General features: G+C 41.3%; 1 protein-coding gene across 2 annotated transcripts; it reads right to left on the bottom strand.

Annotated features, from left to right (window-relative positions):
• Window positions 1-1,158: 1,158 nt before the first annotated feature.
• Window positions 1,159-19,813, bottom strand: pdpn (podoplanin). Of its 2 annotated transcripts, XM_086052046.1 has the most exons (5): window positions 19,491-19,813; window positions 6,494-6,874; window positions 4,763-4,871; window positions 4,332-4,368; window positions 1,159-3,651 (listed from the first exon to the last, which is right to left on the bottom strand). In XM_086052046.1, exons 1-5 carry the CDS (start codon window positions 19,540-19,542, stop codon window positions 3,586-3,588), a joined length of 645 nt encoding a protein of 214 aa, XP_085908172.1. In that variant the 5' UTR covers window positions 19,543-19,813; the 3' UTR covers window positions 1,159-3,585. The 2 variants fall into 2 exon arrangements, with proteins under 2 accessions (XP_085908172.1, XP_085908165.1); XM_086052039.1 differs by lacking the exon at window positions 4,332-4,368.
• Between the last annotated feature and the right edge of the window lie 5,357 nt (window positions 19,814-25,170).

Here is a 25,170-nt window from a genome sequence, read left to right as displayed (position 1 = left end):
TCACAAGGGATGCGGGCGTGCTGGAGTCTATCCCAGCTGTCTATGGGCAGCAGGCGGGGTACACCCTGAACTGTTTGCCAGCCAACTTCAGGGCACACAGAGACAAACCAGCATTCACACTCACAATCACACCTAGGGGCACTTTTGAGTGTCCAATTAACCTCTCATCCATGTTTTTGGAATGTGGGAGGAAACCGGAGTACCCGGAGAAAACCCACGAAGGCACTAGGAGAAGATGCTAACGCCACACAGGAGGGCCGGATTCGAACCCACGACCTCTGCACTGTCAGACATGCTGACCAGTCGACCGCCGTGCCGCCCACACGTATATCCATCCATCCATCCATTATCCATACCGCTTATCCTCACAAGGGTCGCGGGGAGTGCTGGAGCCTATCATAGCAGTCTTTGGGCAGTAGGCTTTGGACACCCCGAATTGGTTGCCAGCCAATCGCAGGGCACACAGAGACAAACATACAAACATCTGCACTCACAATCACACCTAGGGGCAATTTAGAGTGTCCAATTAACCTACCATGCATGTTTTTGGTATGTGGGAGGAAACCGGAGTACCCGGAGAAAACCCGCGCAGGCACGGGGAGAACATGCAAACAGGGAGGCCGGATCGAACCCACGACCTCTGAACTGTGAGGCGGACGTGCTAACCAGTTGACCACCGTGCCGCCACGTATATCCAATTTTTTAGTAATAAATATACTGTATTAAAATAATAAAGATTTAGTCGCTATTAACTCACAAATTAACTTTTTTACTCCAAAAATCTGGGCCTGCTTATTTGAACAAAACACTTTTATTGTATTTAGTTACAGTAGTAGCAACTGGTGGATGCACATGTTAATTTTGCCTTCTGGCATCTAGTGGAAGAGCAGTTAATTATTGTTTCTCTCACTATATGTCACTTGCTAGCATGGATAGATGAACAAAGATACATATTTTGTCATAAACAAGTAATACATTTTGGAACAATTAAGTGAAAATATATAATTTTCCATGGCACAGCTGATGATCTCTCACAGTACACTAATGTGCCATGCACAGTAGTTGGGAATCACTGCCTTAAAGCACTGGCTTTTGGGGTTGTCAAGGTAACCATCCAATCTAATTGATAGGGGTTTTGAAAAGAGAAAAAGACCACTCTTTGCACATAATTGTGTCTTTTTATTTGTTTATCTGTTTTTTTTTATTGAAACAGTCTGAACAAAAGAAATTAAATAAAAGGGTTCAAACCAATCAGACGGCACACATTAGAGACCTGTTGGTAAAAACAACACTTGGCAAAGCAGGAGGAAGGAAAACAAAACACGTCGTTGCAAACATTTGCTGTGTCTTAAAGCCTATTCATTAACGATTACATCACTCATTCAGTGCACATTACGCAAGTTTTGTCAGGCAAGCAAAGCCGAGCGCAGACTTAATTATTTGTAGACCCTTTTATGCATGTAGAACAGAACAAAGCAGGCCTGTTGCACGTCAACTCATTTTGAAGACACAACGGCCATTCTGCTTATCAGCTATTACAACAACAAGCCGAAATATGTGAGACTTCAACAGTACAGCTATTTCATTTCAAGAGGAGGTGTCAATTGAAAAAGTACACAGTCAGTTCACATTGATAACACAGTCTAACATGGTTCTGATCTACCAGTGTCAGTGGCGCAAACCATTCTGCTAAATGTCACAGATATGTATTAGGGGGCTTTAGATGTCAGTGTTAAAGGAGTATTTATTTTGTATTATTAGTATGTATTTTACAACCCACCCTCTGGCCTACTCCAAGCCACTGCTGCACATGTTGCTCTATACAATTGGTCATCACAATTTCAGTGACTGGGGCTAAATGAGCTAGTGTAAGTTTGTCAAAGTTGGAAGACGGAAACGCTAACGGAAGCACGTTTAAAATGATAGGCGGAGCAGCCTATAGGCGATTATATTTTTTTCGGCCGCACAAAAAGGCGGATAGACGGACGGCGGAAGGGTACCCGCTGCAGGCGGAAGGTGATAAACGGAGCAGGAAATCGTTATTGACTTACTACTTTTCCCTTTCCTGCTTGCAGACATTTTTAATTATCTCATTTTGAACCCTTTTATTAGGTTGTTTGTTTGCTAGCAAGATTTAGCATGGAAAATGTCTTCCACAAATGCAGATGAAAAACCTATTAAAATTTTGTGCATGTGTGACTAAACATGTAGATAGTTTATTTTCTTCTTTTTTCACACTTTGAGGCGGGATAGAAACCATTCCCTAGATTACAAATGGCTGATTACGTTTCATCTAATCAGAAGTTCTTAATCATTTTTCTTGAACCAGGGAGTCGCCTTCTTGTGAACAAACTGATAGACAAACACAAATATGGCCTTTCACAATGTTTTCATTTATGTGAACAGAAATATATTTTCTCCTTTTGCCATTTGAAACAGAATAGCAATGTTCTCATCGCCCCAGAATGTGGAGAGTCCGGTGATATTTTTCACTTTTGTTAAAGAAATATAATCCTTGAGTCATTCTTCTCCACTCTTAGTCTTACGTCATTCTTTTCTAAACGCGAAATAGCCTGTTAGCTAAAAAAAGATAAAAAAAAAAAAAAGTGTACACAAACAGTACACAATAGAAATGATCCCTTGTCTTTTTTGGCTCAGCCTAAAGTCTTCTGTCAGCCATCTTAAAGCAATAAGTCCCCTGCTAACTAACAAACAAACACAAATAAGGCATTTCATAATGACTTTTGTTAGGAAACATATTTTTCTTTCCACAGTGTAAATCACAATCGAAGCATTCTCCCCGCCCCAAAAAAACACAACGTTTTTCCAGAAAATACCAGAAATGGCAGAGTCCATTTTGGCAAAGCCTTAAGTATTACATCATTCGTCTTGAACAGTAAACAGCCTGTTAATTAGCAAACTATAAAGTATGGCGCTCCGTAATGTCTTTCACTTTTGGTAAAAACATTTATTTTTTTCTTTCTGCAGTGTAAAAATCAGAATCATTCGGACATTCCCAAAACACGAAAATGCAAATGGTAGAGTAGGTAGAGTCCGTTTTGGCTACAAGCCTACATTTTATGTCAGTCTTCTTGAACCAAGAACCCTGGTACCAGCAAAAAAACAAAAACAAAAAAACCCAACATTTTTTTTAATATGCCTAGGGTCCATTTGACCTATTCCTAAAGTCTTCAAATCAATTGTCTTGAACCAGGATGTAGCCTAGCTAACAAACTGGCGAACGTCTCAATGGTGTCCTCATCCCAGAATAAAAACAACAAAAAACAAAACCTAATCTAACCACTTTATCACTATAGCACTAATGCCAGATCTCGTCTTACGCTGAAATTCCTTTGTACATTGCGCTTATCTGAATCACTCCTTTGGCTTTGGGTCATGGAGGTGAATGAGCGCCATGTCTCTGTTGTCTTACATACGTATCATACATACTGTACACACAAACTAACCTCCCATCCTTTTAATTGGGTAACATAACAGTTCAGAGTCCTGCTTTGAATCATTAAGTTCTGCTGTTACAATTATTCTTTGTTTTAATGATTGTAATTGACGTCACAGTTCAGTAGTTCAGAATTTCCAGAACTTGGACGGCTCCTGCTTCTTGGCCACCTTTTTCTTATTCTTCTTCAGGGGCTGAGGAAGAGAAGGAGAGCCACTGTCACTCAGGAGATAAGGTTCCAAGGGTTAATTCTTTCTTATAAGAGCAGTTAGAGTGTGTGGTTAGTGGTGGGTTTGTAAATTGACCTTGAGGGGAATTGATGGTTAGTATGCAGTTCAGTTATCACTGGTATGAGGGCATGTGTCAAATTATGTGTTTGCTAAAGAAACAAAATATTGTAAATATAAGTTAACAATAAAAATAGTATGTTTGCTGCATTTGTATTTGTCCCTTTTGAAGCCAAGTCAACATTTCTCAACAGTATTCCAGAAACATGCCATAAGACAATTATAGGTGTTAAGGCCCACGATATTCCATGGCCGTTAATTGTGTGTGTGGATTTTTTTTTTTTTTTTTTTTTTTGCATCACAGGGGTTAATTCTGTGTGTGGGAGCTCTCCCCCTGCTTGTGCCACTTATAGCACCAGTATAATATGCATTATAAATACGACTCACCAGCAGTAATCGGGGTCCTAGGAAGAAGTTTAATGCATAAAAGTTTAGCCTAAATTACTTAGAAAATAAATCTTAATGTTCCATACAGTTTCCAACATAAACGTTGGTAACGATGATCTGAAACATATTTAGAAGGAAGTGCGGGACTAGTTAGTGGCTATATTGTAAATGATTAGATGAAAAATAACAGAAGCCATTACAGTGTGTTTTTTCACTGGCTTTTTTCTGCTGGCAGACCTGTGATGCACACAGACACACACGCACACACAAATACGATTGCATAATCATAGCAGCACATGAGTGGTTTGTATCAGGCAGTTGTGTTGCCGCTCCAATCTCAACTCACCTCCATTTAACAATTACTAAACAATAAAATGAAAGTGAAGTAAAATAACAGTAAAAAAACAAACAATAACAGCAACAACAATAATAATAATAGCAATAATGTTTAATATTTAGACAAATAAATAAATACGTAACTTTTCATTAATAAAAATTTACTTCTAAAACATAGAGAACTCAACTTCAGCACCTCTCTTGCATACAAAGCTAGTCCTGAATGTGTGGTGTTCCACTTTAAGGTAAACAGTCATATCCAGTCAACACGACATAATTGAGGCGAGGTACTCACGAGTATTTTCCCATCCTCCTCACGACAGCAATTACCACGGCGATGACGATGACAACGGCCAACAGCGCGCCAATCACGATGCCGACAACCTGGCCCGAGCTCAGGCCTTCTGCGGGACACAAGCCAAAGTGTTCGGACAGTGGTTCTCAAATTTTAAGTAACATCTGAAATACTTAGCATCCCAAAATACCACCATCATGACTAAAATTATAATACAATAGCCTAGTATGCCGAAGTAGAGTATAATGAATTTTTTTGTAAACCACTGTCACGTTATGCGCAGTTTGAGCACTCTCACTGTGCTTTAGAACTCCCATGGCCTGGTCATTTGACTAGCCTACCTAGAACTCCCATGGCCATGGTCATTCTTCAATGTTAAAAAATGCTTATACAAACAATATAACACTTACATTGTTAAGGTAAGTTTTCTTTTTTTTCACAATTTCAGATGGTGGTGTGCCGTGGGATTTTTTCAATGAAAGAAATGTGCCTTGACTCCAAAACTTTTGAAAAGCACTGTGTTAAAGTATATTAGCCCCAGAAGCCACTCCCCCCACCCCACCCCCAATCGCCCCCCCTCCCTCCCAGCGCTTTGCAACTGACAGTTATTTTCACCAGGTTTAGTCTATGTATTTATGATGGGGAGGCTGCTATCCAAACAAACATTGGTTGCCCCCACCCCAAACAAATGGTCAATGAACTGTAGTCTGCTTGCAATATCAGAGAGCAACCGTCCCCACTGTGGCTTTGTGTTGAGGTGGATAACCTGTGGAATTTGAGCTAATATACTTTAACATAACAATAGCTCGGCTAATCCCCTGACACACTCCTCCCTCATGGTCAAATGACTAGGCCTGGGAGTTCTAAGCAGGTTGAAAAACACTGGGAGTTCTAGGCCTTGTCTACACGTAGCCGGGGTTTTTTAACAACCGTATATCCTACCCCCGCCTTCGATGGAATACACATAAAAAAAAACCCGCATCCACCCGAAACCGCGGAAGTGCGTTTTCAAACGCATGCCAAGCCTCTGGGTGGCAGTAGTTAGCCAAATATTGTCCATTCAGAAGGAACTTCCGTCCTTTGAATTCACTTCTGTGAAACCAAAAAAACGGCGCCAAACGCGTTCGGGAGGACCGACAAGAGGTCAGAATTGCTTTTAAAACTTTCAAAGAGAAGCAGTGGTTGGTTGCGGACAAATAAGTAAGCAAAAAGCGCCTCGAGAATGGTTATAACCAACGCAGCGCCGCGGAAATTCATGTTGTCTCGCATGAAAACACAAGTCGAGCAAGTGACGTCAGAGCATTTTTGTCGCATAGTGACGACGTAAATCTCCAGGTCTGACTGTCCACAGTCAAACATGGATCCGGAGATATCCGCAAATCTCCACTGTGGCCGATGTTTTGCATTTTCAATGAAAAAATTCCGGGGCCGTGTGGATGATAGGGCTAACCGCAGGCTAATATCCGCCGTTTCCAAAACCCCAGCTACGTGTAGACAAGGCCCTAGTGTGTGCGTGATTATAGGACAATGAAATGAACGTACTCTAACAGCTCATTCAGTAAGTTAAATATTAATTGTAACAAAATAAAATTTTAAAAACAAACAGTTCTGAAATACTACATGCAAATGCAAAATGAGAACTAAAAAGTTAAATACAACGGACTGTGCTTGAACTTGAGCAGTGAGTCTAGCACGAGTACTAATTGTCCATCTTATTCATTCATTGCTCACCCTCTGCACCGTCTTCAACAACCACCTCGTCCACCGTGTCCGCCTTGACAGCTTCCGTCCACTGAGGGATGACGTCAGCCTCTGGTGGGGTGGTCTCCACAGCAGGGGGCTCAGTGTTAAGGGGTCCAGCAGCCTCAGTAGCAACCGGGAGAGTGGGGGTTCCAGTCTCGACCGCTGGCTCCTCAGTACCGAGCGTCACCTGAGGAGAGGGCGCCTCAGTCGTGACGTCCACCGCATCTTGTTGTTCGGCCGACACCGGGTGGGTTGAAGGAGGACCAGTGATGACGTCAGGCTCTTTGCTGGTCCCTGTGGCCTCCAGGGTGACGTCTGCTACGGAGCCGGTCGCCACAACGTCATCGTATGTTGGGAGGACTGTGGGGCCTAGACAGCAAGCATTTAGACAGATGTCACACGGTTGCTGCGAACTGCTTCTTTTTATGTCGACAATTAAAAGAAACATGACAAACTACCAGCACCACTGTGACAATATGTTAATATGTTCTTAGAATCATTTTGAAGTTTTATTAGTGTTTTAGAACCTAAATGATTATTTAGTTCCTTTCCTTCACTGAACCACTTTAACACACCAATTTCACCCTATCGATGGGTAAAGTAGTCGTATTCTGATTGTGAGTAAATTTTGATATTTATTAAAGACAGTCCATTTTTATTCTATATAAAAGAACCACTGAGCCCCTCTGGTGGATTAAAACTAGTCAGCCTCCGCAGCTTAACTGCATAACACCTAATTACCCTTTATGACATTTTTCCCCCTGCCAGGCATTTTGTCTAGCTACAGTATAATACTGACCCCACAAAGATATACGAATGTTATCCTATGCCCATTTCCTGCATAAACATTCTGTTTTCCATTGTTTCAAAGGTGTCATTTATACAGACAAAACTGCAGTACTTACACTTACCCAACATGGCACGCAAAGCCGTTTACAACGTATCGTAGACGAACAGCGACCATATGCTGTATGCCAGACGACACATTAGACACATTAGTTGGTCACAAGTCAAGCGAGTCTCCGTAGGCCTCGCAAATCTTTGGGTAACCGGAGACCTGCCGCTCACTTTGGAGCTGGGGACCTTACATACCACTCTTCTCCTCTTACTGCCCTCTTGGACAACTTAAGCCTTGTGTGTGAATGTATTCATTGTTGAACTAGAGCCGCCATGATGGCTGCGTTGCGTGCCTCATGTGTTGGCCTGTGTTCTGACAAGGCCAACTCACGCCAAAGTGGTCCTTCTCAGTCACCACCATTGTTATGCCCCAACAAAGCTGTGATGTCAGCAAGGAGGCAGACTGATATTTTGGGCTGGAATAACTGGGACAAAGACGGTGGGCCCCTTCAGGCTGCTTGAAAAAACATTTCCTGCCATGTCATTCAAACAAAATCCTCCCTCCTGCTGTAAAATAACTCTCATGCAAGACAATGATTTAGCTGCTGTGGGTACGGAGATAAGACACAAAAACACATGATGTGGCCACCATCACCCCGTAACCTCAACCCTATTGACAACCTGTGGCGCATCCTTGGAATTAAGACCTATGAGAGCAGATACCAGTACAACCCCCAAACAGCATCTCTGGGAGGCATTTGGAACACATTTTAATGAAGGGACATCACTGAGCCATTACACCTCCATCACCAGAAGGCAGCCATGGTGCCACCCCACCCTGTGATGTAATAAGGCACACAACTTCAAGCAATCCCTCCTTCCTGTCTTTCTGGCCCTGTGCGCCCTAACACGCCACATCCTCTGCCTCATTTCCTGTGCAGGGAGCCACGCTGCACAAGTTGATGAGTGAGGCAAGTGCGGGAAGCCTCTGCAGTTGAAATATGTGGTATTGTTCAAGGGCGGGGCCACAAATGCATAATTTGTAGTTTGGAGAGCGACACAATCTCAGGGAAATTCGTTTTGCCTTCTTTTCAGTGGTGACTATATGCCAGACAGTAGACAACAACCATTTCGTTCTATCTGATCCATGTTTTCTGTTTGATACAGAGCAGGAATTTAAGAGTCAGTATTAGGGCGACACTAAAACAACTGCTATCAGAATAAAGTTGTAATATTACTTCTGCATGCTTGCTAATAGACAGTTGGTCTTGGCAAGTTACACTTTGGGATACCTTTTGCAAACAAGAAATGAGGATATTTTGACATTTACGTGACATTTGATGTCTTAAAGGATGATTTTTTATATTCTCTTTTCTTCTAATAGTATGAGTTTATTCTTGCAACATTGCAACTTTTTTGTAGTATTATGAGAGTTATTCTATACACCTATATAGAACTTAACATGTAATTTTTACTTTCAATAGTACAACTATTCCCCTAACTTTGCGTTTTTCTCATTATTAGGAGAGTTGAGGGTTGTGGCGCTGGACACAATCTTATGTGATTCTGGACAAAAGTCAGACTACAACCTGGATTGGTCGCCAATCAATTACAGAGCACATGTAGAAACAGCCAGCCAATCACTTACGGTACATTCACACCATCGCTGAGTGGGAACTGAATCCATGCTGCCTGCACCAAAATCAGCATTAGGAGAGTTACAGTCCATTACATATATAACATCAGATTACTATACGTAACTATTAGTTGGGCTTTATCCTTGACTTGTTTGTATTAAAAACAAAAAAGTTTTAATTTTTGGAGCCGGCCACAAATAAGAATCAAATTCTGTTGAAGTGAAATTGTCGTTTTCTAATAACATCGTTCCATATGAAAGCGAACTGTATCTAGTCAGAGCTTTGATGATGTTCATGCTTGGAATGAAAAGGGATCTTCCGTGATGAGTTTTGCAGCTGTGTGAAGACATGCATTTATCCTACTGTCTTTCATCAAGGTCCGCGCTATGAAGCCGCCTGAGCTCAACCTGATCATTACACTTCAATAAGCCGAGCTCCTTCCCGCCATGTTCAACATCCTCGCGACCACAACTGAAAGCTTGGCCTGGACAGCGCTGCGTCAAATGAAGCAGGGTACATTTCAGCTGCACCAAAATTATGGACTATAGACTCAAATTGTGTTGGCCTGAAATGACTTCTTCTCAATAGAGAGGAAGAAAAAACAACACTCTCTTACTGCACAGACTCTGAATGAGTTGGCGAAATTTGGTCTCCCCTTTTCAGTTGGTCTGAATCAGGACCGGGCAAACGTTTGCGCAAAAGGGCCGCATTTAATTTTTAAAGGGGCCAGATGGGCAAGACCATTCGTTGTTAAATAACAAAACCAGCTGCAAGTGGGCAGCATGCCATACTTTCCCCACCCCAGATCTAAATATCTGTACTTCAAATAACTGAAAATTCTTTACATGGTTCAAAATAACTGCACATTGGGCGATCTTGTCTAGCTATTCCTGGTCATGTGCCGGCCGGACGGCTGTGTTCATTAGCAACAGGCGGGGTAAATAGAAGTAAACATTTGTTCCCATTGAAAAGGAAGGCGGGGTTCAAACGGAGTCTCAGACTGTTTGTTTGGAATGTCTGTAAGCAATGATAAATTGGCCTTACGCTATGTGTAATCACCCAGACCACCACCGCCAACAATCGCTTCATTATGTGCTCAGTTCCCACAATTAGCTCTGAGGAGTATTTCCTCTCACAGTGCCGGCAACGGTGGGTGCGCACAGGCTCTCAGATCAATGATGCATACATCCCTCTGCGCTCTATGCCTTGTAATCTACATGTTGCCACTCTTCCTCTGCCACTCCCTGAGGAACGCGCCATGGCAGCTGAAGCCTTTGAGGAGCTGAATCCTTTGAGGGGCTAAAGCGCGGGAAAGGTTGAGCGATTCCCCCAATCGACCTTCTCATGTGACATCAGACCCATGGCACTCAGTTAAGGAAGACTCCAAATAATAATGAAAGTTTAGGTGAGCCTAATTATGCTTTGCTATTAGCAGCTAACATTTTAGAACAGTAATCTGTTACATAAGCACAATTCACTATGCACAAATTCATCTATTCACCTTTGTACGAGGTGAAACCTATCCCCCGCTATTTTTTGAAAAACCTAGGTTTTAGTGTGTTTTGAGCTCTTTCACAAAATGCAGAAGATGCCACAAGATGCCATCAAAGCCCTGATAAACAGGAATTGGTGTAAAAGAAGTAAGTTGAAGTGACAACTCTCAATTTAGAGACAAGATTTGTGTGTTAGAGAGAGGACCAAAGTTTAGCCTAGGTTGTTAGTGGAAAAAAAGGATAGTCTTCACCTCATGTGCAATTACACGTGCTCCCCCGGTGCATGTTTTTTTTTTTTTTAAATCAAATCATCTGTTAGATGTTTATTTTTAATGCCAATGCAATATGAGTTTGATATGATAATAAACTGTTTTAGAATCATAGTTTGGAATCATACTTTGTGGTCAGTCTATGGTTTTAAACATACAGTAATATGTGCAATGTGATGCGGCGTTGATTACTTATGGTTTGTTGCTATTTATGGCAGTGCTTGGGCATTACTGTAACATTTAATCTTAATGGATTATTTTGCCCATAATCAACATGTCAAAGTGTGATCAATAGACTTCACTCCAACACTAACAACTGAGAGCTCAAGCTATAATTATTCAAGTGGACATAAAAGCATTGCTAGATCGACTGAGGAAATTGACCAGAAGCCTCAGAACACAGGCAGAGTTATAACAAAGCTGACTGAACAACATTTTTTTGCTGATCAACAGAGTCCAAAAGAAGTTTTAAAATCAGATCTATAAATGTGCAACTGCTCGTCTCGGTTACATGATACGGTAGTAAAAAAGTAGGCCATACAACCTAGCAAAAATGAATAAAAAGCAAGAGGAAAACTCCTGACAGAGGAAAAGACCAAGTGATGAGCGAGAAGAACAAGAGCCTCCAACTTCCAAGAAAAAGAAAGCTGCACTAAAAGACAGTATCAGCAGCCTTACTTAAAATGCAGGGGTTTTTTTTTCACTTCGGGTGATTCACCGGCATCAAGCCTACTTTGCTTATGTGTGACGACAGCATCGTAAATGAGGCAATGAAGCCGTAAAAACTGCCAAACACGACTTGAATACCTTTCTTCCATTTCCAACAGCCTGTGACTTTCCACAATGACAGTGACCAAAACAAAACTACAGACTAGATTGGACATAAGTGACACGCTTAGACACCCTAAGTGTATTGTCGTACACTGCCCCAAAATGGGACCTGCTCATTGAACAGAAACAAGCGTAGGAGACCCACTATGGACAACAACTACATTATCGTACTAACGAGTTGGATTATTACTTTTGTTAAACTTGTTTTCAATTGTTTCTCTACCTGTCCATCAAAATAATACTTCACACGAAACTGGTCCATAATCCCAAAAAGGTTGGGACCAGTAGAAAAAAATGGATGTATGGAAGGTTTCATTTGCTTGAAATCTCTTATTGCTTCCAATCATGTAGAGCCTTACTTTGGATGCACAAGGCGGTCTCGAATTGCCCACGTCACATGCTGGCTATATTATCCGCAAGGGGAGATCTTGCACTTCCCCCGCCAATGTCACGCACGGACCCCAGCAAGTCTATTTCTGTTTCTGTAATGTCAAGCACTGTGTACTCAGGTGTATTGCCCTCAGATCGCCCTGACTTTGATACGAATGAAGGAGGCTGGATTACCGGTACTTCCATCCCAAAACGACACACAAGGCCCAAACACTTCGTTATGCCCATATCTACCTGTGCAAAGTCTGGCAAAATACCAAAAGAAAGAAAACTCCACCCCTGTGCACAGTTAGACTGCCCTTTGTGGTAGACTTGTGCTCAGCATGAAAATAGGGCCTGTAGAGTTAAAAGTGATGACAAAATGCAATTGTGGTAGAAATGTTGAACCAAAATGAAAAAACATACAAAAACAAATGCAATAGCTTTAGCAGGCCACATCAATCATGGCCCTTAAGTTTGACACCCGCTGGGAGGATGAGACAATAAACCGGTAGAAACATGAGAGAAGGGAGTATAACAGGCTGCATCCATTACAATCAGCTGTCACTGAGGCCCCCACCTCGTGTGTATGTCTGCATTCATAAGTCACAGCATTGTCTGGGAGGTGTGAGGGAGTGTGTGCGTTTAATCTTCTTAGGAATGTTTTTAGGGTGTTGCTCACGCTAGACACCCAGCCCATCTTCGCGTACCCCGCACACACGTACACTTAGCCCCCACTTTAGTTGGGATACCAGGTCGTGCCATGCACCGTACACCGCCGATCTGACTTGATCCCACGGGTGAAATATTCTTAGTCTTGTCAACACAATGAAGGTCCTAAAAGATGTCCCATCTGGAGTCTATCATCTCCGGTTGTTAGAAGATACAGCAAACCTTTAATCTTGTGACTTAACACATCTGAAAACAAGTACAGCTACCCCTGGACATGACTCATACAGGAAGTGAAGAAGAACACATGGAGCCTCCACTCCTGTGGGAAGCCTTTTTACCCATTCATCTACAGGAACATTTGTGAGGAAGAAAGTAAGCTAGCTGTCTAGTAAGATACAGCATTAGACACTTTATTCATCCCATTTACAGAAATTTGATTGTCACACAGTTTTCACAATTACACCAATAAAAGCGCAACCGTCAAAGACAAAAGAATAAAAAACGAATTCAAAAGTATCTTTTAGAGGTCCCAAGGAAAAACGCACATCAATCTCAGCCAGAAGAGTAGACAGTTATTTACGGTGGTACCCGCTGGCCGTAATAATTGGTAAAAGTATAAACAATGAGGCCTGCTGACTGACCATTTATGTTCTAGTGCAGGGGTGCTTAAGTCAAGAGCCCCTATCCAGCCTGAACACACTTATGCAAATGATCACAGTCCTTACCAGGATTTTGCAAAGCTTGGTGATGAGCAGATTATTTGAATCAAGTGTGTTGCAGGCAGGGAGGAATGGAAAAAAGGCTGGATAGGGGCTCTTGAGGACCAGACTTGAGCACCCCTGTTCTAGTGGATCCCTAAGGAGTTTTATGGGGTTCTTCCACACCAAACTCATCCAAGTGTGGCTTCATGTACCTTGCTTTGTGTACTGGTGGACAGCCGTCTTGGGCAGTGACTTCCTCTATATCTGTCTTCAATGGACTTAGCGTGCAAGTTTTTGGATTGTGGGAGGGAAACTGTTGAACCCGGAGAAATGCAAGCACAGCGAAAACAGAGCCAGATTTGAATCCTGAACCCCAACACTTGTGAGGCAGGCATGCTCCCCAAGATGTCCACCTTGCTTCCTCTCATGTAATTTGTTACATCACTGTTAACATCACTATCTCTAAATTGAAAAGCCTTACATGACTTCTGTATAACTTTACTGTCAATGGCCTTTAAACAAGTCGATGGCAAAACAGCAGATGACAAATGATTCTGATTTTAATAGGCCTACTCTGCACTGAACTTTGATACTTTTTCACAAAACCAAGAAGTAACAATTTGTTTTTTATAGCCACAAAGTTTTAGTCAGTTGCATCATATGCTTTTTATAGTCTATTCCAGAAAAGAGGAAGATATTTTTGCAGCCAGATATTTCAATTCATATGTCAGTCAACATTTTCCTTCTCCTGTTACATACAGTAGATATTGTGACATGTCATTGATGATTTGTATCGTTATAATCAGAGCTGGGCATTCCGCCTTTGTGACGGCCCGGTCCGTCTATCTGCCTGTGATAGACGCCCATTTTGTAGACGATAAATGATAAATGGGAAACCCTTAAAAAAATTGTTGGACTAAGCATCGTCAGAAGCCCATTTTTATTTATTTTTATTTTCTATGTAATCGTCTATTTTGGAGGTGAGGCTTGAATTAATGCCGCGAGGTTTCTGCAACAAGAGTATTGATAGATTGAGTTGATGTTGTTTGGGGAACAGATTTGAGTGAGGGAACAGGAAGTGTAAGAAGAACACAAGAGGAAGTGATATTTTCCCTATGTTAGGAGACTGAGGCGGCCGGACTAAATGCGTCTTCTTTAAATGTGGCGAGATGCAAGATCCTCAAAAGTACATAATGTCATGGTCTGTCTGTCTTGTTTTTTGTTTTTTTTTTTGTTTCATGTTATTTATCTCAGTGTTTCTGTCTGTCTCGGTATGATTGTGTCCACCTGTGCTCTTTCCACTCCCTAGTGTTAACCAATCAGCTCCCTCCTACCTTTCGTGTCTTGTCCCGGTGTTTCTCATTGTCTTATGAGTATGTCTGCAATAAGTTCCCAGCTTTCCTTTCAGTTCTTGTCGGGTCATTGTTGTTGGTTGTTGCTGCGTTGTTGGAGTTGTGTTGTCTTGTGGTATTAATGTCTGTTGGTGTTACAGAGTTTTCCTGTAGTCCAGTCAACTCTTTCTGCCACGCTAAGTCCTCCCTCTCTTGACCACGCCACGCCTAGTCACCTCTCAGCCAAACCAAGTCAAGCCAAGCCAGGTCAAGCCAAGCCTCTTCACCACGCCTAGCCAAGCCCCGTCACCACGCTAGCCAAGCCTGGTCACCACGCTAGCCAAGCCTCGTCACCACGCTAGCCCAGCCTCATCACCATGCTAGCCAAGCCCCGTCACCACGCCAAGTATCATTACCCTGTCGATTGTATTTCCCTGCACCACTTGCCATTTCATTAAAATATCCTAAACTGTCCTCCTGCCTCACCCTCTTGCATCTGGGTCCTCCACGTCTCTGCATCATGCCTTACCCTGACAGATAAAGGTCCTTAAAGGTGCTAAAAGGAGAAGCACTTAGTCTGTCCGCGGTGAGGTTTCTCTAACAATAGTATTGTTGGATTGAGTTATTGTTGCTTCGGAGACAGATTTGAGTGAGGGAACAGGCGAGAGGAGGTGACATTTCCTATTGGCTGGCTGGACTAAATGCGTCTCCTTTAAATGCGGTGAGGCTTCCGAGGTCCTTAAAGGTGCATAAAGCTCCAAAAAGGTTCTGGAAGGTGCTAAAAGAAGACTCAGTGAGTCAATCTTTTGTTTCAAATATTGCCCGGGGTTTGCGCGAGTGGTAGTTTGTCAGTAACGCTAACGGAAGCCCATTTAAAATCATAGGTGGACCGGCCTATAGGTGATTACTATTTTTTTTTCCGGCCGGACAAAAAGGGGGATTGATGGACGGCGGAAGGGTACCCTGGCTGCAGGCGATAAACAGATCACAAATTTCTAGTAAAATGCCCAGCTCTGGTTATTATATGTATTCTATCGTGACCTAATTTGCAATTTCCACCTCAATTTAAAATGGTCCCCAACATAACCTGGTTGGAAGCATACAATTGTCCATAGAGTTTTGGTCAGAAGAAAAAACAAGTTTCAAGAAAAACAACAGATTTACAGCAAGCTTCTTAAAATGTTTCTAATCCAATCTCCAGCAACGCATGCTGCATACAACGCCCACCCAATTGAGTAATGTGTTCCTGAGACCGTGTCTTTTTTTTTTTTTCCTTTGCTCCATGCCTCACCCTGCAGCACACGCACAGGACGTGCCAGACACATGAGACATACAGCTGTGGTCAGTTGTGTAAAACTTTTCATCTCTCCTTCTTTGGTCTTCACTGACTTACCCATGTTGAGTAGCGGTCCATAAACACTGTGAAGCCAAGCCTTTTTATGTTGTCAATTCAAGTCAAGTTGGGTACACACAAACGCATAACTGGGCCTAATTTGAGAGTTCCCCCCCTTCTGATAAGATTCAGAAAGGCCCCGTTTATTGGATGTCTCTGAAAGATTATCCTGAGTGATTGTTGTCTGGTGTGGCGTGTTGAAACCCATTAAGTGCCGAAAAAGCAAAATCGCACCAAGCAACATTTATAGTGTATGCCTTTATCTTTAACCATTTTCAAGCTGCAACGTTTTGAAATAGCAATATCAAAACTGAATGTTTTATTGAAAAACTCTGGCGCCAAATGGGTTAAGTGTAATTTGTCCTCAACGATCTGCTCTGAAAACAGTTGGGGCGGACAATTGTAAATGCAGAGCCTGATCAGTATTTCCACTCCCAAATCCTAACCGTATGTGCGGTCAATACCGAGTTGGGCTGAGCTACTGACTTCATGATTGTGACCTGAAACGGAACAAGATACAATCAGGAGCAACTGGTTGGTTGTGTTGCGCCATTCCTCACAATACAAATTATGAGGTGAGGTTTGCCACACAAGCTAACAGTGAGCCTAGCATCTTTTCTTTCTTCTTCCACCTCCACTACGACTACTACTACTACTACTACTACTACTACTACTACTACTACTACTACTACTACAAGTACAAATACTACCTCACTTTCTTCTTTGCATTTATCACTGTCCGGATGCCTGTGGCACCAAGATACCTCTCACGGGTCGGGCTTGGCACTACGACAGATGGTTATCGACATAGCACACTGCCGTCACTGCTGGCACACCCCATGCTATCAGAGCAGTAAACACATGTACCAGTTTTAATCTTTAATCTTTCACATTTAAAATCGATTTTAGAACCAAGTGCTACTTTTGAAAAGAGGTTGAGTTGAATGTATGCAGTTAACCTCCGCCTATTTGCGCTTAACTAGTCCTGAACTCAACTATTTCCATTTTCTCCTGTGGAGCACTGCCTCAGCTATTGGCTCAAAAACTCGTATTTACTTTTTTTGTGCTCTTTCTGGAAAGCCCAAAGATGCCACAAGAATGTGCCCAAGTCCTGGCTGATAAATTAGTATTTGGTATCAAGGACGTATGCTGAAGTGATACATCATGCATGTTAAGGGAATAGGATTTTTGTATGTCGGGGAGGAGCTTAGTCTAGCTTGGGTTGTTAGCAGAAGTCACGGAGAGTATTTGTCGCATGTGTATGTCTTTGCTCTTCAGAGCGGCTATTAAAAAGCTCAAACTGACAAACAACAGAGTTCTCGTCGTATTTGCTTGACAATTTCTAATTTTAGGGGTAAAAACGATACACAAGTACACTTCCGTTGCATTTTTCCAAAATCAAATCGCCTGGAAGTCACTTCTTTTTAAAGAGGTAGTTGTCAGGTGAGTTTGAAATGATAACATATTTTGCGATAGTATATTTACTGTATGGTTTAACTATTAAAATAGAATAATAACGGTGACCTTGTTAGGTTTAGAGAATTTTTTTCTTCCTCTGAAACAACTCAAATAAATCATTAAAAGCCCCAAATTAACATGACATTTATGCTCATGACGAGTGTATGTAAACTCCTGACCATGACTGCATGTGCTCGTAAGTTCTGATACTTCAGTCACACTGCTAAAACAGCAACTATTCCCTAAGCAGATGTTTCTTTCTGCTGGCAAAAAGATTTGTGTGTGAATGTTTTCTCCCGCATGGAGCTTCGGTGCCAGCCTCATATTTGGAGTATAAGCGTCACATTTGAGTCATTTCTAAAAGCGAGCCGATGACCAAAGGGGCCGCTGACCTCTTCCGTCAGCAGCCAGATGTGACGACCATGTTATTAGCCCACAGTGGCAGACAAAACTCATTAAGAAGGAGACTGGAGGAGGGAGGAAGGCGGTGCTGGGCTTTTATGGCGCACACAGGCGCAGGCGTCTAAAATGTTGAGGAGTGTGGATGAGCTATTTTGTTGTTTCCGTCCTCTCTTTGGGAGTATGGAATCAACGTCATCTACGAGATAAAGGTAGATGATACAGAATGACAGACAGACATGACGAGCTAAAGGTAGATGATACAGACAGACGGATAGACAGATAGACAGACAGATAGATAGATAGATAAATAGATAGATAGATAGATAGATAGATAGATAGATAGATAGATAGATAGATAGATAGATAGATAGATAGATAGATAGATAGATAGATAGATAGATAGATAGATAGATAGATAGATAGATTAATAACCCACCTAATATGTACAGGCCAAGCAATAGCTAGTGATTAAAGGAGGGTGGTGTACCCATTAGGAGCCCAAAATGCACCGTATGCTCTCCCTCTTTACCCATACATACCGTATGCCTATATGTACTATATATGATTCTCTATTAATAGAGGGTGTTCGAATACCGGTAAGTGAAAGGCCGCAGAGCTCCTCTGTTACATCACTCCCCTCTCTCTCTGCCTGCAAATTAAAATTCTTGCATGCCATAAAAGGCTCCCGTTTTGTTTCTAAACAAGTAAATATTGAGCTTTATGCAAATAATAAAAACAGCATTATTCTTTTCAGCAATCAGTGAAGGCTCATTATTTGACAAGAAATATGTCATTCTTGTCATCACTAATTAGTTAATTTGAATAAATATAATTTATCTAACAATAAACTGTTTGATAGGACAACCTTATAAAGAAGATCCAAATTCATCCATTTTCGGTATAGCACGTGTTCTCATTATGGCTTCAGGTGAGCTGGAGCCTATCCCAGCTGGTTTAGGTCGAGGGGCGGTGTTCACCCGAGACTGGTCACCAGTCAATAACATGGCCCATGGAAACAAACAACCACTCACAGAGTGAGTTTTCAAGAAATCCACATAAGCATAGAGAGCACATGTACACTCTCGGGAAAGGGCCAAGCAGGGATTGGAACCCGGGACCTGTCGACTGTGAGATAGAATTGCTTATCGATTTTACACCGTGCTGCCTTATTTTTGACTTGAATAGGTTAATAAAGAGCTCTTTGTCCCTGGTGACAAAAGACAATTTTCAACAATGAGTGCGGGCTCACTATTTGCCAACGATTGCCATATTTATTCAGCTAAGAGGCAAAGTGACATATCAACAACACAGCAATTTGTTTTCAACATTCTCATCTAAGGACTTGTTAAATTAATAAACACTTTATAAAATGTAAATAATGTAACTACTATCCAACTATAAGGAGATCATCAGGATACCCAAATTGTAAAGCGGTAGCACACTAGACTGGCAAAATGAGGGACTCAAGCAGACAAAGAGGCAGCATGGGCACATAAAGGCAGCAAGAGTGGACACAGCGTGCAGCTCACGGCAGGATGGCGACTCTCAACTTTTGCCTTTCAGAGAGAGAGAGAGGAGACAAGTTTACTCACTCGCACGTGTGAAGGCGCAGAAGGCCAACAGGAGCAGCATTTGAACATTCATGACGGTCAAGTCTGGTTCCTTGGTTTAATGATGATGGCACGACAACCGGATGTTCTCACAGCGTCAAACACAGAAGCCGCTTTACCAGAGCGTCCCGTCGTCCCCACAAAAAAAAAAGGAATAAAAAGAAAAGTGTCGAGATCCAGATGGAAGGCCTTGAAGTCGGGATAAGAGAGGTACAGTGTGGAAGTGAAGGAGGGCGAGGAGAGAGAGACTGGTCCACAGCAGAAAGAGAAAGAAAGAGGGAGACTGTGAGCTGAGAATGGAGGAGGGGTGTGGGCACTGGTCAGGATTTGTCAGGGGGCAGGTTTGTGCTGGGAGGGGGCTGAATGTGAAGAGGTGGTTCCAGCTCTGCAAAATAATCATACACACACACACACCCACCCACACACACACATAAACCATTTTTTTTAGATGTTTCTGAATGAATGACAATTGCAAGTAAATTTGCTGAAGCATAGATACTGTACAGTGTACAGTAAACACTCAGCTGTAGAATTTGTGTCCCCCTGGTGCCAGGGTATGAGAAAAAATATTGTTTTGCTAATCTGTACCCACAATTTAGTCATCTGTACCCACAGTTTAGTAATCTGTAACCACAGTTTACTAATCTGTACCCACAGTTTAGTAATCTGTTACCCACAGTTTAATAAACTGTACCCACACTTTACCAATCCGTTTGCATTCCGCCACCCTATAATGACAAGAGGGTGATTGCTTGTGGCGAGCGAAAAAGGTTGTGAATGAATTTGACGCACGAAAAATTAAAATAAACACAATGGCTAATTGTAGCCGTTCGCAGTTGATAAAACTGTCTAAGCAACACCACAGAACTCAAGCAATAGTATTTCCATTTGACATAAGGGGATAAAAGTGAAAATAAACCATGGCATGACTGCTCTAAATGTGATTCACAAAGCATTGCACTACGCTCGAGAAACAATATACTTCCTGATTGAATTTACATTGACAGATATACGGCTGTGTGTATGACGGAACGCAAGCGGTTTGCTGAACTGTGGGTACAGATTCCTAATCTGTGGGTACAGATTACTAAACTGTGGGTACAGATTACTAAACTGTTGGTACAGTTTATTAATCTGTGGGTACATATTACTAAACTGTGGGAACAGATTACTAAACTGTGGATACAGATTACTAAACTGTGGGTACAGATTACTAAACTGTGGGTACAGATTAACAAAAAAAAAATTTTTCTCGTACCCTGGCACCAGAGGGGTTCCGTAAATACCCTCAAGATCACTAACTTCAAAATAAAGCTCACCAAATAATACATTGAGTCATTAAAGCCAATGCAATATCCCTAGTGGACCTTTACTTTAAAGTTGGCCCGCGTGGTAGCGTAAAGGCTGACTTCCGTTTTCGACATATCGGCAGTTTTAACGCTTGCTACTAACACCAACACAATGCTGTCTCGAAATCATTTTCAGTCGCCAATTTAGGACACGAACAAACCTGGTTAATTACGACGTCATTGTATGATACGGCACAAGTCCCCGGCGTTAGTTGCTAGCAGCTGTTATCATTAGCTGGTACTACAAAAGCTGCCTCTTGGTTTAATCTTTTTTTTTTTTTAACTTCTGTTTCTATATTGTGGATTTAGATTACTTTGTAAAGTGCTGTCCATGTTTTAAGAAAGATGCCTTAAATTGCACTTCATGTCTTTTTTATTTTGAATAAATAAATAAAATAAAAATTAAACTTTGTTTTCCTTTAATTTATAACAACACGTTTGCCTAATAATTAGAAACATTCAGTTCAAAAGGTCTGGCAGGATACCTTGAAATGTATACACTGTACCACTTAGAAAATTCCGTTAAATTATGTTCTTAAATACTAAACGCCCATATTAGATATTATAAAGTTTTTTTTTTTTTTTAATGGGCAAAAGCGTTTTAGAAAATAAATGAAGACAAAGTTCTATTTAGCTTTTTTTTTTTCTTTTTTTTTGCTCATATAAAAAAACGATCCGATCCGTGACTCAAAATCCATGACCGATCCGAACCAATGACTTTTGTGATCCATTGGACGACTAGTGAGTACCAAAGACAATCTCCTGGTACTCATGCAAGTACCGCATGAAAAAAATTATGTGCACCCCTGCATATGTCATCCGACCAATAAAAAAAGTGTTTTTAATACAAAAAAAAGTCAACCTTCAAATACTTCTGTTCAGTTATGCACTCAATACTTGGTCGGGAATCCTTTTGCAGAAATGACTGCTTCAATGCGTCGTGGCATGGAGGCTGGTGGCATTGCTGAAGTGTTGTGGATGCCCAGGATGCTTCCATAGAGGCCTTAAGACCATCCACAGTGTTGGCTCTGGTGTCTCTCAACTTCCTCTTCACAATATCCCACAGATTCTTGATGGGGTTCAGGTGAGGAGAGTTGGCAGGCCAGTTGAACACAGTAATGACATGGTCAGTAAACCATTTACCAGTGGTTTTGTCACTGTGAGCAGGTGCCAGGTGATGCTGAAAAATGAAATCTTCATCTCCGTAAAGCTTTTCAGCATATGGAAGCATGAAGTGCTCCAAAATCGGATAACTAGCTGCATTGACCCTGCCCTTGATAAAACACAGTGGACCCACACCAGCAGCTGACATGGCACCCCAGACCATCACTGACTGTGGGTACTTGACACTGGACTTCAGGCATTTTGCCATTTCCTTCTCACCAGTCTCCCTCCAGACTCTGGCACCTTGATTTCCGAATGACATGCAAAATTTGCTTTCATCTGAAAAAAGTACTTGGGACCACTGAGCAACAGTCCAGTGCTGCTTCTCTGTAGCACAGGTCAGGCGCTTCTGCCGCTCTTCCTGGTTCAAAAGTGGCTTGACCTGGGGAATGCTGCACTTGTAGCCCGTTTCCTGTACACGCCTGTGCACGATGGCTCTGGATGTTTCTACTCCAGACTCAGTCCACTGAGGTCCCCCAAGGTCTGGAATCGGCCCTTCTCCACAATCTTCCTCAGGGTCCGGCCACCTCTTCTGGTTGTGCAGCATTTACTCCCACACTTTCTCCTTCCCGCAGATGTCCCATTGGGGTGCCTTGATACAGCACTCTGGGAACAGCCTATTCGATCAGAGATTTCTTTCTGTGTCTTACCCTCTTGCTTGAGGGTGTCAATGATGGCCTTCTGGACAGCGGTCACGTCTGCAGTCTTACGGCAGATTGCGGTTTTGATTAATGAATCAGGCTGGGCATTTTTAAAAGCCTCAGGAATCGTTTGCATGTGTTTAGAGTTAATTCGTTGATTTAGATGATTAGGTTCGTAGCGCGTTTAGAGTACCTTTTCATGATATTTTTTGAGATTACTATTATTATTATTTTGGGTTTTCATGAGCTATATGCCAAAATCATCTGCATTAAAACCATAAAACACCTGATATATTTCAGTTGGTGTGCAATGAATCTAAAATATATGAAAGTTAAATTTGTATCATTAAAATATGGAAAATAATGAACTTTATCACTATATGCTAAATTTTTGAGAAGGACCTGTATATGAATCTGCAAAGACTGTTGATTAAGAACAAACCAGAGGGACTGAATTTTTTTTTCAGTCTTTGTTGGTTCATTGTCTTTGTCGGGTCTAACTGCTATTTGTTTGCTGTCTTGATCCAAGTACAGCTGGTTTCCTGGTGTTTGTTCAGTTACTTTAATTCTTGTTTTGTACTTAAGTTTATCTGGTGTTTTTTTTTTTTTTTTTTTTTTTTTTTATGAAGTTTTTTTTTGAAGCTGGTTGTTTATGTAATGTATCAGTTGCTCTGCAGTTGCTATGGTCCTTTTATGCTTTGTCCTTTATGATGTCATATAGGCCTTAAGTCTTACAGTTTAAAAGTTTGAGTTAGACAGTGACACAGTGTCAGTACGTCAAACCTTCTTGGAGTGAGGATGCAAATATGTAAAATTTATAGACCCTTCTTTACCGCTCCGTCCATGATCTGGTTACACTTCTGTCCTTGTCCCTCCGTCTTTATTCATCAAAGTTATCGTCCTCCGACCTCATCCTTTGAAAGCACTTCCGTCCTTACATTCCGTCTGTCGCAAACCCCCTCCCCCCCACCACACAATATTAATGGGTTTTGTTGCATGTTTCCACTTAAAAGGGTTATTTCGCAATAAAATTGCAAAATAAGGCAATGTTATTTTAGGAGTCTTCCACTTCCGGGTCATAGCTTTCATATATATATATATATATATATATATATATATATATATATATATATATATATATATATATATATATATACACACACACACAAACACACACACACACACACACACACACCACACACACGGAACTGAAGAAAGTGAAATAACAATAGCAGAAGCAAGGTTAGGGCAGTAAAAACGGCCAATTACATTTTAATAAACACTGAAACAGACTTGTAACCGTTGAAGCATACACATATTATTATTTATGACACACCAAAATCACATATGTACAATATAATGACGGTATTTACACACAGTGTCTCCTTGAAGGACAAATAACAAAAATACTTTGTTCTTTTCACCAGTCTGCATTTTCTTTCTTTTTCTTAAGGGAAAGCAGAGAAGAAACATAGTGCTATTTACAAAGGACAACAACACACACACATACAAGTTATATAATGCTGGTCACTGTAATACAGCATCAATGGCAATAATGACAATATTAAAGATTCAGCTTTTGCCTCCCCCTCCACAGTGACTTTCTGATTCTCATTTTGCTCTCAGATTGGTACAGACACTCCATTTCTTTTGAGCATTGTGCAGCTGTACACTCAAGAAAATCACTTTTTCATACACAGACTAAATCACAATGGAAGAAGAAAAACAACAACAAAAAACAATTGTTTCCGCATAACCTGATCAGAATTGTCCTCAAAAATAGAAGAATCATCTTATTTTGTTTAGTTTTTATTCATCTAGATGCTTAACATTAATTTGTGCAAAAAAAAACAAACGCATCTCTTCGCCTAAATAAGTCATGGCTGGCATTTGTCATAAAAAGCAAGCACAACGAATTCTCTCTCAAGAAAAAACATGAATTGAATGCTGTCAAACTTTGCATGAGCTTATTTCACTGCGTTTGTTTTGCTTTTAGGATGACAAATATCACAGTTGTCAGGGGCCATAAAGAACTGAATGTTGCAGTCACTTTACGACACATAAATGGCTTGAAATGATGAATCAGTGAACTACCCTGAGAACATGACAGCATGGACAATTACAAACAAACAATATGACAAAAACAACCCCAAAACTAAATTTATGAGTGTTTTCGGAAAAGAAAACTGACAGTGGTGCATAGAATAATTGTGAGAAGATGTGTTGTGATGCTCATTTTCACCGGCAGGTGGCGCTAAACCCATACACTCTTCAATGTGTCTTCATAGACACACCAGGTAATAAAATCAGTACAGAGAATTTACAAACAAGAAAAACATCTCAAGTAGGTGATTTTGAAAGAGAGCGGTAATAAATATCCTTAAATATGTTCAAGAGTTTCAGCTGGGAAAAAAAATAAGAAGGTGTATGTATTAGTGCCACACTGAAATAAAAAAATTATACTTGGAGAATCATACAAAATAAATTCTCCAAAAATATGTAATTACA

Source organism: Filicampus tigris, chromosome 1, assembly GCF_054856515.1.
Source record: "Filicampus tigris isolate MCC_2025a chromosome 1, RoL_Ftig_1.0, whole genome shotgun sequence".
Lineage (NCBI taxonomy): Eukaryota > Metazoa > Chordata > Actinopteri > Syngnathiformes > Syngnathidae > Filicampus > Filicampus tigris.
The sequence above is the reverse complement of the archived record's forward strand: the minus strand, read 5'-3'. Positions and strand labels throughout refer to the sequence as shown.

What these genes read in the sequence shown, in the direction of transcription:
- pdpn (XM_086052046.1), bottom strand. Translation starts at nt 19,542, where the DNA reads ATGAATGTTCAAATGCTGCTCCTGTTGGCCTTCTGCGCCTTCACACGT. An exon ending in CTGCGCCTTCACACGTGCGA is followed by an intron (nt 6,875 to 19,490) that starts GTGAGTAAACTT and finishes CTTGCTGTCTAG; the next exon opens with GCCCCACAGTCCTCCCAACA. An exon ending in TGTTGAAGACGGTGCAGAGG is followed by an intron (nt 4,872 to 6,493) that starts GTGAGCAATGAA and finishes TGTGTCCCGCAG; the next exon opens with AAGGCCTGAGCTCGGGCCAG.